The sequence below is a fragment of the Mastacembelus armatus genome, chromosome 14 (genome assembly GCF_900324485.2).
Source record: "Mastacembelus armatus chromosome 14, fMasArm1.2, whole genome shotgun sequence".
Classification (NCBI taxonomy): domain Eukaryota; kingdom Metazoa; phylum Chordata; class Actinopteri; order Synbranchiformes; family Mastacembelidae; genus Mastacembelus; species Mastacembelus armatus.
The window spans coordinates 3,755,204-3,771,372 of NC_046646.1; the positions used below are offsets into that span (position 1 = coordinate 3,755,204).

At 39.0% G+C, this 16,169-nt stretch overlaps 1 protein-coding gene across 31 annotated transcripts in view; it reads right to left on the bottom strand.

Moving 5' to 3' along the window:
- Positions 1–5,734: 5,734 nt before the first annotated feature.
- The window catches only part of picalma (phosphatidylinositol binding clathrin assembly protein a), a 43,972-nt gene continuing 33,537 nt past the window's right edge, over positions 5,735–16,169 (bottom strand). For 6 of the 31 annotated variants that reach the window (XM_026329315.1, XM_026329316.1, XM_026329335.1 and 3 more), the window contains 7 exons: positions 15,846–15,974; positions 15,670–15,700; positions 15,494–15,593; positions 13,663–13,686; positions 11,474–11,533; positions 10,936–11,066; positions 5,735–7,624 (listed from right to left, as the gene is read on the bottom strand). In XM_026329315.1, coding sequence (XP_026185100.1) covers positions 7,525–7,624; positions 10,936–11,066; positions 11,474–11,533; positions 13,663–13,686; positions 15,494–15,593; positions 15,670–15,700; positions 15,846–15,974 — 575 coding nt within the window. In that variant the 3' untranslated portion in view covers positions 5,735–7,524. Of the gene's footprint in view, positions 7,625–10,931; positions 11,067–11,473; positions 11,534–13,662; positions 13,687–15,493; positions 15,594–15,665; positions 15,701–15,845; positions 15,975–16,169 lie in introns of those variants that run through there. The other 25 variants (XM_026329337.1, XM_026329332.1, XM_026329321.1 and 22 more) reach the window with 19 other exon arrangements.

Below are 16,169 nucleotides of genomic sequence, written 5' to 3' on the forward strand. Positions count from 1 at the left end.
CTGCTGTAGTTGCTGCAGCGTGGGAGGAGCTGCAGGCGTACAGCAACAAGGCACAGTAGTGAGCAGCTGGAGGATCTGTCTTGTTTTTGTTTACATTTTTGGGGGATTTTCTGTCACAATGAGCATTTTTAATACATTTCAAAACATTTTGATATCATTTTTTCTTTTTTTATAAATCTTCTGTATTATTTTGATTGGGTTTAGGTTGTTTCGTTCAGGAGTTTTAAAACTGCTGTGGCTGCTGTGTGAAAATTTAGGCTTTGTAATGTCATTGTCATTAGTATTATAGATTTTTATTATATTATAAATGTTATTATTACATATTGTAGAAAGTATTGTGTGTGTGGGTTTCCTGTATACTTCTATCTCTAGGTTACCATCTGATCCAATGAGGACCTCACAGTCCAAAAAGGCTACCCTGTTTTCTTTGATCCCTAAGTGGGCTTTCAACAAGGTAACATCCACATCAGGCAGAAAAACAAGAGACACAGCTGAGCCTCAAGATCCACAGAAGAAAAACCTGGTCATTCATTCCCTATGTAGCAGGTGTTTCAGAGAGGCTTAAACTGATTTTTGGCAAACATCAGATACCAGTTCACTGGAAACCCACCAACACCAATACAAAGGAGGAGCAATGTAGTATATGCTGTTCAGTGTAAAGAAGAACGCTCAGAACTCTACATTGGAGAAACCAAACAACCACTTAACAGAAGGATGGTCCAGCACAGGAGAAGCAGCTCCTCAGGACCACAGTCAGCCGTGCACCTCCATTTAAAGGAATCAGGACACTCATTTGAAGACAGTGTTGTACATATTTTGGACAGAGAAGATAAGTGGTTTGAGGGAGGAATCAGAGAAGCTATATATGTTCAAGTGGAAAAAGCCTCCCTTAACAGGGGTGGAGGGCTCAGACATAACCTGTCTTCAATCTACCAGGCTGCCCTTTCATCTGTTCACAGAAAATTAAGGAACAGATCAAATGTCTTCCAGGGAGGACACACTCTGCATCCAGTTGGTGAATCTGAGGGGTCACATGAGTCTACCATTAGATCCTAAGGACCCTCACCTGAGCTCACTTGTATTTGTTTACCTATTAAGCATATTCAGGCCAGGTGTGAAGTGAAACCAACTCTAATGAGCCTATTTGGGCTAGTGGTAGAGTGAAACCAACCTGAAAGATAAATTGGAGGTTCCATAACAGCTTTCTCTTAGACTGCTGAAGCCACTTGGATGAGTAGTGAAATGTTTTGACCTAAAAACTAGAAGTCCATTTGCCATGACTCAACCTCTAGATAACTTCACCTGGACGACTGAGAATCTCTACAGTCAAACTACCATTAGCACTACCATTACCTGGTATAAATGTGACAATAAATCTAATTCTAAAGCATAGGAATTGACACACAATCATTTGTTCTATTGTTTCCTGAAGTCAGAATTTGCAAACATGCAATATGAAGCAGACCACAGGGAGAAAACTTTGAAGTGAAAGGATGTTTGTCTCATGAATTCACTGAAAGAATAGATGTACACCTCCAAAACTGGTGGGCAAATGCACAAATGCATAACCTGAAACCAGTAGTGCAGGTTGACATAAATCAACTGCAACTTTAAACCACAAGATGGCAGACAAGCTCCATATTTACTAATGCACATTGGCTGATCATCTAACCAGAATTTTATGGACGGCTCATTGATTGATTATTTGTCCTATGACAAGACATTCATATATACATACCCACACACACACACACATTCACACAAAGTGCCCACATACTATCAAGAAGAAGCTGGAATACTGTTAGCATATTTTCATTTCAATATTTAAAATATTTTTTAAAATTTCTATTTCAACAGGAAACTGTTGAAAGCTGTTTTCCCCACCAAATTTACCTTTAGAATTCAAATAAGGTTAACTATCTGGTGACTGCTGCAAAAAAAGGCCTTAGTTCAACAGTAAGGCTTTTATTAACTTGCCAGTTAATTCCATCAAGAAACTGTGTCTCACAAAACCATGCACACTGGCATCTTTTTACTACTGAATGAGGGCTAATGGCAGCACCACAAAGGATCGTCTTATTGCTGGTGGATAGAGTTTGCCAAGCAGGATGTACCTTTTAGATCCAGATCCTTCTCTGTCTCTGTGTAAGTATGTGTGTTGCACATGGATGAGCTGCTGCACCTGTGGACTCAGCAGAAGCCTCTATAATGATGAGGGGTAGCACAGCACTCCAGCATCTCCAAAAGCCAAGGACTCCTCATCATTTAGATCACCCACAAACTCCGATACTTATGGAATGTTATAATTATAACAAAAGAAAGACATTTTGCTTTATTCAGGATCTGCTTACTAGTCACTGGTGGCCCTACTTTGAGAATGAAATAACTATGTTAATGTATGATAATGTCTTCTGTCATAGTGATGACATCAAGGTTATCTTAGCTTGCTTGAGAGTTAGCAGACTGTTGAAGATGAATGACTGTTTGTCAGATAGGATTTCCATCCATCCATCCATCCATCATCTATACCTGCTTATTCCTAACCAGGGCCACAGGGATCTCCTGGAGCCTATCCCAGCTCTCTTTGGGTGAAAGGCAGGGGTACACCCTGGACAGGTCACCAGTCCATCGCAGAGCCAGGTGGGATTTATCAAAGGCATTATAGGTATTCTTACTGGAGTACCAAAGCAGAAACTAGCTGCAACCACACCTTTTTGTACTTTCCTTACTCAGAGTTGCTCTGAGAAGTTTCCTAAATCACCTTTAGTCTAGGATTCCCAGCTAGGACTTTTTAGGCTAAGATAGGAGCTGTCTGAGAGGATTCTAAGAAGCTTTGTGAATATGGGCCCAGGTGTGCAGTTTTGTTGTTGTTTTTTGGCGTATGAAAACTCACGGGGCAGCTCAATGTCTGGAGTGCAGATGCAGCCCTTCACTGTTACATGTCCATGTTGCACCATTTGGAGTTAACAAAAACAGAGAGACCACCTCCTCTTTTCTTGCCGCTCTGTTTCCCTCTGTCCACTCGCACTAGTGAGAATCCAGGCAGTTCAAGCGAGCTGTCTGGTAAATTTTCATGCAGCCAGGTCCCAGCAAGCTACACTCTCTGTACTCTCACTGGCTGCTAGCTAAAGCAGAAAGTTCATCCACTTTGTTGCAGAGTGACCTCACATTCCCCATAATAATTTTTGGGAGAAATGGTTTAAATCTCCTACGTTTTTCTCGATGCTTCACTCCTCCTCTGCAGCCCCTCCTACACTTCCTCAGGTCTTGGGGGATTTCAGGTTTTATACCAAGAAGCAGACTTGTTCCTTTGAGAACTAACAGTTGCTCCCTTGTATAGATGCCGTTGCCACAGAAACGTACAGTGGGTACGGAAAGTATTCAGACCCCTTTAAATTTTTCACTCTTTGTGTCATTGCAGCCATTTGCCAAAATCAAAAAAGTTCATTTTATTTCTCATTAATGTACACTCAGCACCCCATCTTGACAGAAAAAAACAGAAATGTAGAAATTTTTGCAAATGTATTAAAAAAGAAAAACTGAAATATCACATGGTCATAAGTATTCAGACCCTTTGCAGTGACACTCATATTTAACTCACATGCTGTCCATTTCTTCTGATCCTCTTTGAGATGGTTCTGCTCCTTCATTGGAGTCCAGCTGTGTTTAATTAAACTGATTGGACTTGATTAGGAAAGGCACACACCTGTCTATATAAGACCTTACAGCTCACAGTGCATGTCAGAGCAAATGAGAATCATGAGGTCGAAGGAACTGCCCAAGGAGCTCAGAGACAGAATTGAGGCAAGGCACAGATCTGGCCAAGGTTACAAAAGGTATTTCTGCAGCACTCAAGGTTCCTAAGAGCACAGTGGCCTCCATAATCCTCAAATGGAAAAAGTTTGGGACGACCAGAACTCTTCCTAGACCTGGCCGTCCAGCCAAACTGAGCGATCGTGGGAGAAGAGCCTTGGTGAGAGAGGTAAAGAAGAACCCAAAGATCACTGTGGCTGAGCTCCAGAGATGCAGTAGGGAGATGGGAGAAAGTTCCACAAAGTCAACTATCACTGCAGCCCTCCACCAGTCAGGGCTTTATGGCAGAGTGGCCCGACGGAAGCCTCTCCTCAGTGCAAGACACACGAAAGCCTGCATAGAGTTTGCCAAAAACCACATGAAGGACTCCCAGACTATAAGAAATAAGATTCTCTGGTCTGATGAGACCAAGATTGAACTTTTTGGCGTTAATTGTAAGCGGTATGTGTGGAGAAAACCAGGCACTGCTCATCACCTGCCCAATACAATCCCTACAGTGAAACATGGTGGTGGGAGCATCATGTTGTGGGGGTGTTTTTCAGCTGCAGGGACAGGACGACTGGTTGCAAGTGAAGGAAAGATGAATGTGTTCCAAGTACAGAGATATCCTGGAAGAAAACCTCTTCCAGAGTGCTCAGGACCTCAGACTGGGCCGAAGGTTCACCTTTCAACAGGACAATGACCCTAAGCACACAGATAAAATAACAAAGGACTGGCTTCGGAACAACTCTGTGACCGTTCTTGACTGGCCCAGCCAGAGCCCTGACCTAAACCCAATTGAGCATCTCTGGAGAGACCTGAAAATGGCTGTCCACCAACGTTCACCATCCAACCTGACAGAACTGGAGAGGATCTGCAAGGAAGAATGGCAGAGGATCCCCAAATCCAGGTGTGAAAAACTTGTTGCATCATTCCCAAGAAGACTCATGGCTATACTAGCTCAAAAGGGTGCTTCTACTCAATACTGAGCACAGGGTCTGAATACTTATGACCATGTGATATTTCAGTTTTTCTTTTTTAATAAATTTGCAAAAATTTCTACATTTGTTTTTTTTCTCTCAAGATGGGGTGCTGAGTGTACATTAATGAGAAATAAAATGAACTTTTTTGTTTTTGGCAAATGGCTGCAATGACACAAAGAGTGAAAAATTTAAAGGGGTCTGAATACTTTCCGTACCCACTGTATATCTTCTGATGCAGTTTCCATAATCTCCATATGTCTCTCCACAGAAATTAGAAGATCCCAACTCATCCACTTTCATCCATTATCAGAGAGAAAGCATAGATCTTGACTTGGTTTGGATTAACAGATGATAATTCAGTAAATAAATCATCAAAACTTAATATGAAGAATATGAAGTCATGCAGTAGTCAATAACATCAAATACTACACTAAAATATACTAAGACAGATCCCATTAAGCTGTTACGTAGAAGACGTTTTCTTTGTTAAATTTCTTCTTAAATTCATGTTGGAATTCAAAGCAGAAGCCAAATCACTTTAACGAAAAGGTCAAAAACATATACAGTGTTTACTGTCACATAAGTTTATTCTATGTAGGTCAGATGCTTGACATAATTTCACTATAGTTCAGATTACATTTTTGTCCTGAAACACTAGTGTGCATTCCTATTTATATAGTGACAGAACTAAAAGGCAAATACACTTTCTACACACTCCACACTGTCACTACCATGACCTCCAGAACATTGAGGGATTCATTGAGTTTTGGACTCCTCTCCTGTCTGAAGTTCAATGGCCTATGTTTAAAAAAATGCTTTTCATCTATGAAGTCTAATCACCTCTCTGTTGCTAACCTCAGTAAACAGTGTTAAGTGATCTGCCCTTAATAATACACATATTGCACAATCCATGCACAAAACTTTTTTTCACTATTTTGATACATAAATACAGACCCAAATAAGTGTGGAAGCTTGCACTTTATTGGAAAAAAAAAGACAAAACAAAAAAACAATCTGCAATATAATCTGCGGGGACAATGCAGCAAATATGCTCAGGTAATGGATTAAGGGCCACTTTCATGATTAGGCCATCTTTCATACCTAAATCCACCCATTGACAGGATCAGTTTTATATAAACAAAGCACCGATCAACAGTGCTCCATTTTCCTGAACAACTGGACCACTCTCTCCACAGCTCCCAATTTGTGTTACTAGTTTGACTTGATAACTCACTGTGTTCCCCTACATTGTCCTCGACACTCCAGTGCTTGCTAATGAAAACATGATCTAAGCATGAAAGGGGCCCTGCACATTCAGTATGGAAAAGGGCAGCCAGGAGCTTTGTTAAATTTAAGAATAAATGGCATGCCAAAAGCATCAAAAGCATAAATGCAGATTCCTTTTTAATGCAGTGCTGCCTATCATAAAATGTAGAGCTTTGGCTGATGTGAAAATGTTCCCTCACCAAATTTGTAGAAATTAACCCCACATATTTGATGGTGCTAATGAATTATTATGTTGGTACAGATCTGCAGTGTGAACCTTTGAGCCACAGTACATGGTATTGTGTGTACAGAGAATATTTAGTGCCCCAACAGTAAAATGTGTCAGCTCTTTAAACTTTAAATTAATTTTTACTTTTAAAAATCAGCTCAATCACTCAAAATCCAATTCTACAATCATACATATGTATAAACCTGAAGACCTTCCATATGAAGGTCAGTGACTAATTACATTTCATTTTTTCATACAATGTCATTCTCTGTAGCTAATCATAAATAAATACAAAGAATACACAAGGAATGTCTACTGCAAACAATACATTAGAAATAAAGAAACCAAAACTCTGTGGCATAAAGAGGAGTTTGCACTGGTTTTCTTAATTTGAGGACATTTTAAGAAGGTAATCATGATTGATAATCAAAAGAAGTGACTCTACCAGCCTCACCTGCATAAAGAGGAACAAGAAAACAAAAAAAGACAACTCAAACAGTGTGCATGTTTCTTTTCGCCCAGAATACAGTAGGGGAATGATCCCTGTCCACATGGTTCTTAATGGCAGCACACACACTTCTCCTTTTGACTTAGACATGACTTAATGGGCACAAAGTGATGCCTCTCTGAGATGCCCATGGACACGCCGAGTCACCGTGATTTTATTCAAAGTCTGATTTGGGCCTTTCATTCGCAGAGAGGTGCGTTTGTTAGAAGCAAACTGCAGGTTTGCTTGGATAGTTGACTTTGTTGTAAAATCATCTTCAGATTGGTCTTCTCACCCTCTCATGTTACATAAACTGCATCTGGGAAGATAAAAAACTGTCAAGAAGTGCCAGACCAGTATCCAAACTTCTAACACCTCCTTGAACTAATGTTCGATGCAGAAAAATTCACAAGTAAAATTGTTTGTCAAAAAAACAACCATTTTTGAAGCTTGTATTGAAAAACAAGAGCTGAAGTCATATTCACAAGAAACTTGCCTCACTGATCACCTTAGTTTCCAACATCCTCTGTATATTTAATCTGTGATTACCAGAAGGCTAAAACTTTCAGTTGATGAATCTGATGATTTTTTTAAGTTTCAGATGTTCCGATTTCATCCTGTTTCAGAACATTGCTATAACCAAGACATGTTACCAATAAATGAATTGCATATATCCTGCACATATGCAGGAAGTTCTATTTTCAAAATCTTATGTTAGAGTGAGAGCAAATAGAGCTTCAGTCTCTTGCAGAGCAAAGAAATCTCAACTAAGACAATCCTGATTTAGGAGACATGTACAGAGTGCATATTGTGCAAAGTAGCCAGCTGGGAAGTTGAGTGTGGTGGCATTTCACAGGACAGTGTGATCTGTAAAAAAAAAAAAATCAGCCATTTAGCAATCTAGTTCTGCCTAAACAAGGCAGAAATGCACCATGCAGTCTGGTGACACACTGGATTTGCAGTTAAACACAGAATATCCGAAGTACCTAAAGATGCTCTGTAAAAAATTCTGCAGAATGAGCTGTACAAAAGGGTCCTTCCCTTGTGTTCTCAGGGGGCTTAGATTAGAGGGAGTAGAGGTTGTGGGTGACAGACTCACAAAGGAGGACAGAGGAGAGCAGACCAAATAAAAAATGGAGAGCCAGTGGCAAGAGTACCTCCAGAAGAATAGCTAGCGACATGTGGTTGTTCAGGATCCTAGTTGTCATCTAAATACAGCAGAATTTTTAACCAAAAAGTTAGGGCATTGACCAGAGAAAACAGAGGAATCAAGTCATGTTTTTAACTTACTCCTGTAAGTGCCATTTAATCACTGCGGAAAAGAAGGTGGAAATTACATTAAAATGAACTCCAGTCAAGGTGTAGCAAAGCAGATGCTTGAGTGACCAAGAGGTCTCATGCCTCTCATCATAATTCAGCCAGTTTACATCATATTGTCGTATTTTGTTGATATGACATTTTCCACCTCAGAGAAGTGTAAAAATATGGTTATGGTGATATTTCAATCTTTCTTTAAATATTTGACTATTTAATAGCATTTCCCCAAAATCCTCTTTTGTCTAATTGAATTAATCCTACTCCCTACCATGTTGATTATCTTGTTGACAGTGCTGTAGCCTCTCTGTGTATAAACACTTGATGACTTCATGAGTTAAAAATTAATATATACATATTTTATATAGATAGATAGATATTTTCTACTACAGTAGCTCTTGAATCATCTAAGACCTCAGTTATGTTTAGACTGCTTCTTTCCCATATCTCTCTGAATTTACATCAACATTTGATTCATCTAAATCATCATCATGTCTCTTTGACTAACTGCTGCCAACAACTACTTTAACAATCGATCATTCAGTCTGTTTTCAATGTCTTATTGTTAAAATATGAACCTTAAACAATGGGTTTGCTACACGTAATAAAACAAATTACTTTTAATATTTTTTATATTTTATCATGTTAAAAAGGCACTTGTTCACTAGAATTTCACACACAAAGCAAAAGTGACTGACACATTAGTCATAATGAAGCAACATTCTTTCAGACATGCATATGAACATTGCTAGACATTATCCTAGTGAGGTGCATGTAAAAATGCAACTGTTCAAGGAACATGGATCAGGTATTAGGATATTGGCTGGACTTTGCTAAAATCACCTGTAAAAAGTCTGGGTAGTGTCCTTGTGTGAGACAGTTGGCGACAGAGCATCGGCGAAGCAGTTCCCATACTGCATAGCAACCACAGTACATAGAAACGGTCCACCTGCTTGTCCGCTACTATGTTTGCATTCAGAGTGGTCTGGGATAGAGTCAAATTCCTGTCCTGAATCAGTGTACCCCTTGTGTGAGCTCTGTTGTGTCCCCATCTCCAACAACTAAATGCACCAGAGGAAATTTAGACATGAAGCCTAACAAACACACAGGCATGGATCTCATTGAGTCATTGAGTCAGTGTGGACTGATATCACATATCAGAATTATGTCTGCTCGGTGAGATAAGCATTTACTACATCAATTGGCCTGAGAACTGTAAACATTTGACTGAATGACTGATTAGTTTCACCACATAACAGGAAAAATAATAGGAAAAACTAGAGCAAGACGGTACCACCACTATCCACATAACAGTGTACAAATTGTTTAATTATGGAAAACGTGACTTTCACTTTTCTCTGTTCCTGCCATTTTCGTCTCTGCAGCTGCTCACTGTGGAAGCAACCCTATCTTAGACCCAACCTCAACTAGACTGCTCAAAGACATCCTGACATTAATCAACTCATCTTAATAGGACCTGGTCAATTTATACCTATTAACGGGCTATGTACTTCAGAGTTTTACGATTGCAGTTATGAAACTGTTACTCAAAAGCCTAGTCTTGACCAATAGATCTTAGTGCTTCATTTGACACCAATGGTCTTAGCATCGCATTACAAAGACTGGAAAATGTGATTTTAGTTCAGAAAATACAGAATCTATAAAACCTGATGAAACAAATGAGTTAGCCATCTTTCTAGTTCTAAATTCAGAGAAAACAGAAGTTACTGTACCTGGAGCTAAAAATCTCAGAAATAGCTTCTCTAACAAAATAGCTTCTTCAGATGGTAAAGCTTTAGCCTCCAGCACTACTGTGAAAACCCTTGGAGTTATTTCTGACCAGGATATGTCCTTTAATTCAAACATAGGACAAATCTCTAAAACTTCCTTCTTTCACCTGCACAACTGCACACAGTCCATGCATCTGTTACTTCAGGGCTAGATTAACTGTAGCTGGTTATTATCAGGATGTCCCAATATCTCCATAAAAAGCCTCCAGTTAATCCATATTGCTGCAGCCAGAGTCCTGACAGGAACTAACAAGAGAGATCATATTTCTCCTATATTAGCTTCTCTTCATTGGCTCCCTGTAAAATCCAGAATATAATTTAAAATCCTTCTTCTCACATACAAATCTCTTCATGACCAAGCTCCTTCATGACCAAGCTCCTTCATGACCAAGCTTCTTCATACCTTAAAGACCTCATAGTACCATATGATCCCAATAGATCACTTCACTGTCAGAGTGCAGGTCTACTTGTGGTTCCCAGAGTTTCCAAAAGCTCTAAAGTGCCTACAGTTGGGTTTTTACTATGATTTGGCACTTTCTACTACTTTTTTTCTGGAAATGAAAATTTGCCTAACCCAGAGATTGATAAGACTGTGAGACAGAAAGAAATGTATTCAATAGAGCCTGGCCTGTAAATACCATGCTGTTCATCAGCCAACTTTGCAGATTAAAGCACTTGGACAACCACAAATAAATTGTTAACCTGTAAGAAGCCCTTCTCTTGATGTGGACTACATGACATTTTAGTATGACTTCACAAAAAGTTGTATCCCTGAAAAAATTCCAGCACCCATAGCTACATCCACCTGAATCAAAAGCACAAACCCTTTCAAGTTTGATTTTGGCTTGATCTCACAAGAGATTGCCTGACTTCATCTTAGAATTTATCTGAGCTTACTAAAACCTCTATAGTAATAAAAAAAAAACCAAGTGGAAGTGGACCTAAAGGGTGAGATGACAATCGTGCATCATGGAAGAATTAAACACAAATGTCAACATGGTTCTGACAGCCTGGACGTTAAGATTAGATGTAGAAGGAGAGGGACATTTTAGATGTATGATGATGATCACTTACTGTACCTGTGCACCTGGATTAGAGCCAAAGGGATTAGCTGGTCTCAACACGGGCTGCGTATACATCATAGTGGGCTGTGTCATCATCATGGAGCCCATGTGTGCAGGCTGTTCAGAAAGACAGCAGAGAATCTGGTAAATTATAGTAAGGAAAATTATTGTAAAAACAAAAATACAAGAAAAAAAAATACAAAAGCCTCTACAGAAGCCTGTGTGTTCAATGCTGCATTTTGCTGCCATTTCCATCACCACCACAGTTGTCTGGAAGTAATGGAAACCTGCTGCATCAGTTTTATACCATGGGAGTGAGGACATTTTTTGAAAGTGAGGATATTATATCTGGTCCTCACATTTTGAGTGACCTTTAGCTTGTCAGAATCAGACTTAGGCATGAGGGGTGGGCTTAGACCTTTAGTTGTGATGGTTAAGGTTAAGGTAAGGGGCTGGGGAACTTACTGAGTGTCCTCACAAGGACAGTTGTTCAGATGTGTGTGTGAAGAAGTGAAATCCTGCTGAACATACAGTCCAGGCTGACTTACCATGGCATATGTCATCATGCCTGTGGGTGTGGTTGCAGGGAAGGCCATGACAGATGATGCCTAAGGTGACACAAAACAAGTTGATTGCTTTTACAATATCAGGAGACAGCAACTCACATTGAACAGTTTATTATTAGATTATCAAAGGTGAGACTTCGATGTACATTACAGGATATCAAAAGCATATTTAACTTGCACTCAGGAATATGTTATAATGAAGCCTCAAGAAAGAATTCTTTCACCCTCAGTTTGAAGTGAAATTATATTCAGTTGTCACGAGTCAAAAAGATTCTCAACAGGAAAAGAGCAGTCAAAGCTGATTTGGTTTGGATAAAACTTGACAACTGATGATGGCAAGATGCTACAGACTGAGAAAATAACAGCATGATTAGGCTAATACAGGGATTTATGAAAAACACTTCCTTGGATTGAGGTTAAACAGCTACGTTGTATGCAGACAGACATTATTTGGTGACAGAAACATTACATACATAGTGGAAAAGGCTGTATTTATGCCCCAAGACACATTGTTAACTTTCTAATATCATATCCTAATATTCTAATATCCACTTTTATAACCAGGGACAACAGAGTGAAAGGAAAGCAAAAAGGAGACTGTGTTGTGTCCTGGAGGTAGAGATGGTTACTGGCAGGTGCAGAGCTCCTTGTGGAAAGCGATTAAAGACAAGAATGTACAGACTCTTTCTGTGAGTGCTCCGTGCTTCAACAACAGGCCTTGCAGTGATAACAAACCCAGATTTGTCTAATGCCCAGCCCTCTCAGGAAGGATAGGTTTCATTAAGTATTCATTCAGTGGCAAGTGGGGCACAAGTGAGTCAGATGCAACAAAATTGGCACTTTCATCACAGACAGTGCTTGTTTCATTGCATAGAGTGTGCGCCTTGAAAATTACTCATTGGAAATGTTTGGTTTCTGTGAGGGACAGGCAAAAGGTTAATAATGACATGATTCAAAAATGTTTATATTATCTTCTAATGAGGGATGCATGTTCTGTATGTCTGCTCTGAAGTGCATCATTAGTGTATCATTGCGACCAAATCTTTCTTTCTGGTTTCATCAAAGATCACTCATCAGCTTTTGATCATCATCTGGCATTTGGCCTTGGCCTTGACATTTGCTCCATGTGTGTTTCAGCATGATCACAAGTACAGAGACACAGGCAGAGGATGGACTATTGGATTATTGTCAGAAGCTCTTACCAGACTGCATATTCAATATATATATATAACCTTGAAAAAGTAAAACAGATGGTAGAAAATGGTATAATAATTTCTATGGTAGGAATAATTATTTAGATTAATAACCTTTTGAGTAGAAGTCATTACTGAGCATGTTTTACATTCATTTCAGAAGACATCTTTATTTGGACTAACAAATCCAAACCACTTACCACAGTCCATTATTTGTCCTTCTCTCTAAGTATTCATATATCATCATATATCATTTTTCCACAGTAATTCATTAACCCTTAGAGGTCTACCATCACGTGGGCGTGATGTTAGACTCCTAAGAGTTAAAGGTGTCAGGTTTTTACAGTGTTAACCAAGAACAGTAGATATACTGGCCTGCCAGAGTTGAAAAAGTTTTGATTATTTGCCATTACAATTCAGTAATGTGTTTTGGTGGTTTGTACCTAACTGCAACAATGAACCAACTACAGTAACTCATTACATTATTCTGGCTGGTACTGTAGCTAAAAATGTGAAGTATAAATTTGCAATCAATCCGCAGTCATGTGAAATAGTAAGGGAATGTAGGAAATTCCAGACACACTTGGAGCGGTTCATTCAACAACAGCATTTAGAAAAAATGTCCATCCAGGAAAGATGTTATTCCCACAGTCACTCAACACTTTTTACTGGAAAGTTAACTAGAAGAGAAGTGGCAGGGAAAGGTTGATCTGGCATTATGTGGCAGACCTGGGCACTCTAGATCCAGCCTGAATGAACAACTCTGCCTGTGCCTAAGTTGTCTATACAGGAGCTTGAGGCTGATCATGGATGGAGCCCAGGCTGCGGCATGCTGTAGCTGTAGTGTTAATGCAGAGGTGACAGTGTGCTGTGGCTGCTATAGTACAACTGAATGTGAATATGTTAAAACCAACCAGTGCATGGCAGTGTTGGTTAGACAGCAGGAAAATGCTTCAACCACATTGAGTATGGACTTACGTATTGTGGAAAATGCATGACGTTCTGTAAGTGTGGTACCGGACAACAATAACATACAGATATTAATAAATAGAATAATAATTTGGTGCAAACAAAAACTATTACATTCACAATGCACAAGACACACTGGGAATTTAGATTTAAAGCTGTATCACCTGCCACCTTGCTACCTGGGCAAAAAAACGTTTCAAAAAAACAAAAAGTGTTTGATGGAAATGATAACATTAGCTGATTTTATTATTTCTTTCAATAAAAATGAATGTAAAAATCAAATACATGGGGGACATATATATTTCCAATCTAATGTCAGCTATACCGGGTCTGTGGATAATTTCTGAAAAATGCTATATGAGTACATTTATAGACTTAATAACTTGTCATGTATTCAGCTTTTGTTTCAAGAGTTTTTTTGCCCCTTTTTTTGCATGCTCTGCTCAGGAGGAGATGCTTCTGTAAATACAAGTTGTAGAAACGTTTGGTAGGATGCAATGCTACAGCATGTTTGCAACATGCCAAACCACCACATTTAGTGAAGCAGGACATGTTTTTAGAAACTCAAAATGTAATAACTATAATTCAATAACTGTTTTTACTATACTGGCTTGTAGTGCGACTTGTATAACAAAGCAACTTATATGTGTATATTCACAGTCATTTTGTCGAATAGCCACTAGCATTAGATAGCACTCTGGGTGGAGAGAAGGTCAAGATGAATGCCAAATCACTCCAAAAACATTTTCTCGTGTTACACAAGGAATTAGGCTTTAGCGTGAACATGTGTTTTTACTTTTTCTGCAGTATAATATTATCTTCAATTGAGTCAAGGGTGCCATCTAACACTAGTGAATACTCGACAAAATGACAAAATCCCACTACAGGCTACAGGAATATAAAAAGTGCAAATTTTATTCTGGAAAATACAATAAAACTATATAACTAAATGATCTTCAGTATCTTTTATATTTTCAGAATGATAAACAATTTTTTTCACTAAACAGCAGGGTAGTAAGGCCGCATAATACATCACCAAGAATTTATTTACTCTTCAAAGAAAAGAAAAAAAACCCCAACAACACACAGTCTATTTTACACTAAATTCTAATGCAACAGAGAATCAAGTTACAGAGCAGACCAGCAACAAGTGGCAAGTCTTTTGGGAGTCCTGTCTCTGAACAGCTCAATTCAATACTACCGACATGTAAAGTCATTATCTATACGCAAAACATTTACTAGCAATTCTTATTTCATTGTTGTCTCTCACATACAGTTACAAGAAAAAGTAAAGTCAATGTTTTCAGTTTTCTGCACAAACTGATCATGAAATGCCTTCCACATAATATGGCTGAGATGTAGCAGTTCTGTAAGGAAGAATGGCCCAAAATTCCTCCTGAACTTTGTTCAAGTCTTATACACAGCTACAAGAAGCACTTGCTTGAGGTTATTGCTGCCAAAGGTAGTTCAACTAGTTATAAAAACACTGTTGCCATTACTTTTCCACCATCCCTTTCAATCTTCAGTGGGTGCGTTGAATAAAGACATGAAAAATAATGATAAAGCATGGGTTTATCAGCTTGGAGATATTGATATTTGTGATTTTAGTGGAGATCAAATTACATTTCATTCCCACTTCATGCAGAAAAATTACCAACACATTTTCTGGCAACTGTAACTAGCTACACCTCCTATCAAACAGCACATGAAAATTACATCTGGTCTTGTTTCAATGTTATATATTTGATAATCTGGTTTGTAGAAAACACTGCACTAAAAATACATAAGTGATCTGCTTTTTGACTGTTTACTGCAATGGGCAGACAGGTCAGAGCCCTACCATGGTTGCAGGGTTCCAGGTGGTAGAAGATGCTGTCTTAGGTTGCCAGTTGTTTCCACCTGTCAGCTTCTTCTCACCAGGCTGAGTCCAGTGAATATCACTAAAGAGATCAAGAAAAAACATGAGTTTAGTATGCCCTACAGGAGACATGAAGATCATTTATTGTGCACACTTACTTCTTTGTTGTGCCGTTGCCAATTCCCAGATCTAGAGTATAGAGGCAAACTAATAAACACACAGCTACAAAAACAATACACCTAAATTTACACAAGACAAAAAATTTTGAAAGCAGAAAACAATTTAAGGAAAGAATGCTAATTTAACACATTTCATGTTTAATAAGGAAACCTACTGCCAACAAGATTTGCCAGTGAGGAGTCCAGGTCATTTGACACCAGTTTGTTGGTCTGTTGGCCATTTGGAGTGATGTCCTGATTGGGCGAGGATGCCACTGTAGGTTTGAGGATGTCACCTAAAACATCTTAATCAAAGGTGGGAGGACAAAGGAAAAGGAAGGGAAGGGAGGGTAAGAGTGTGTTGGGGGCCCAGAACAATTGAAGACACAATACAACAGACAAAACAGCAACACAACCAAGACAAAACACATCACAGTACATGAAATGCACACACAGAAACAGAGAGAGGATATTGAGCATGGATAAGGAAGTAAGCAGAG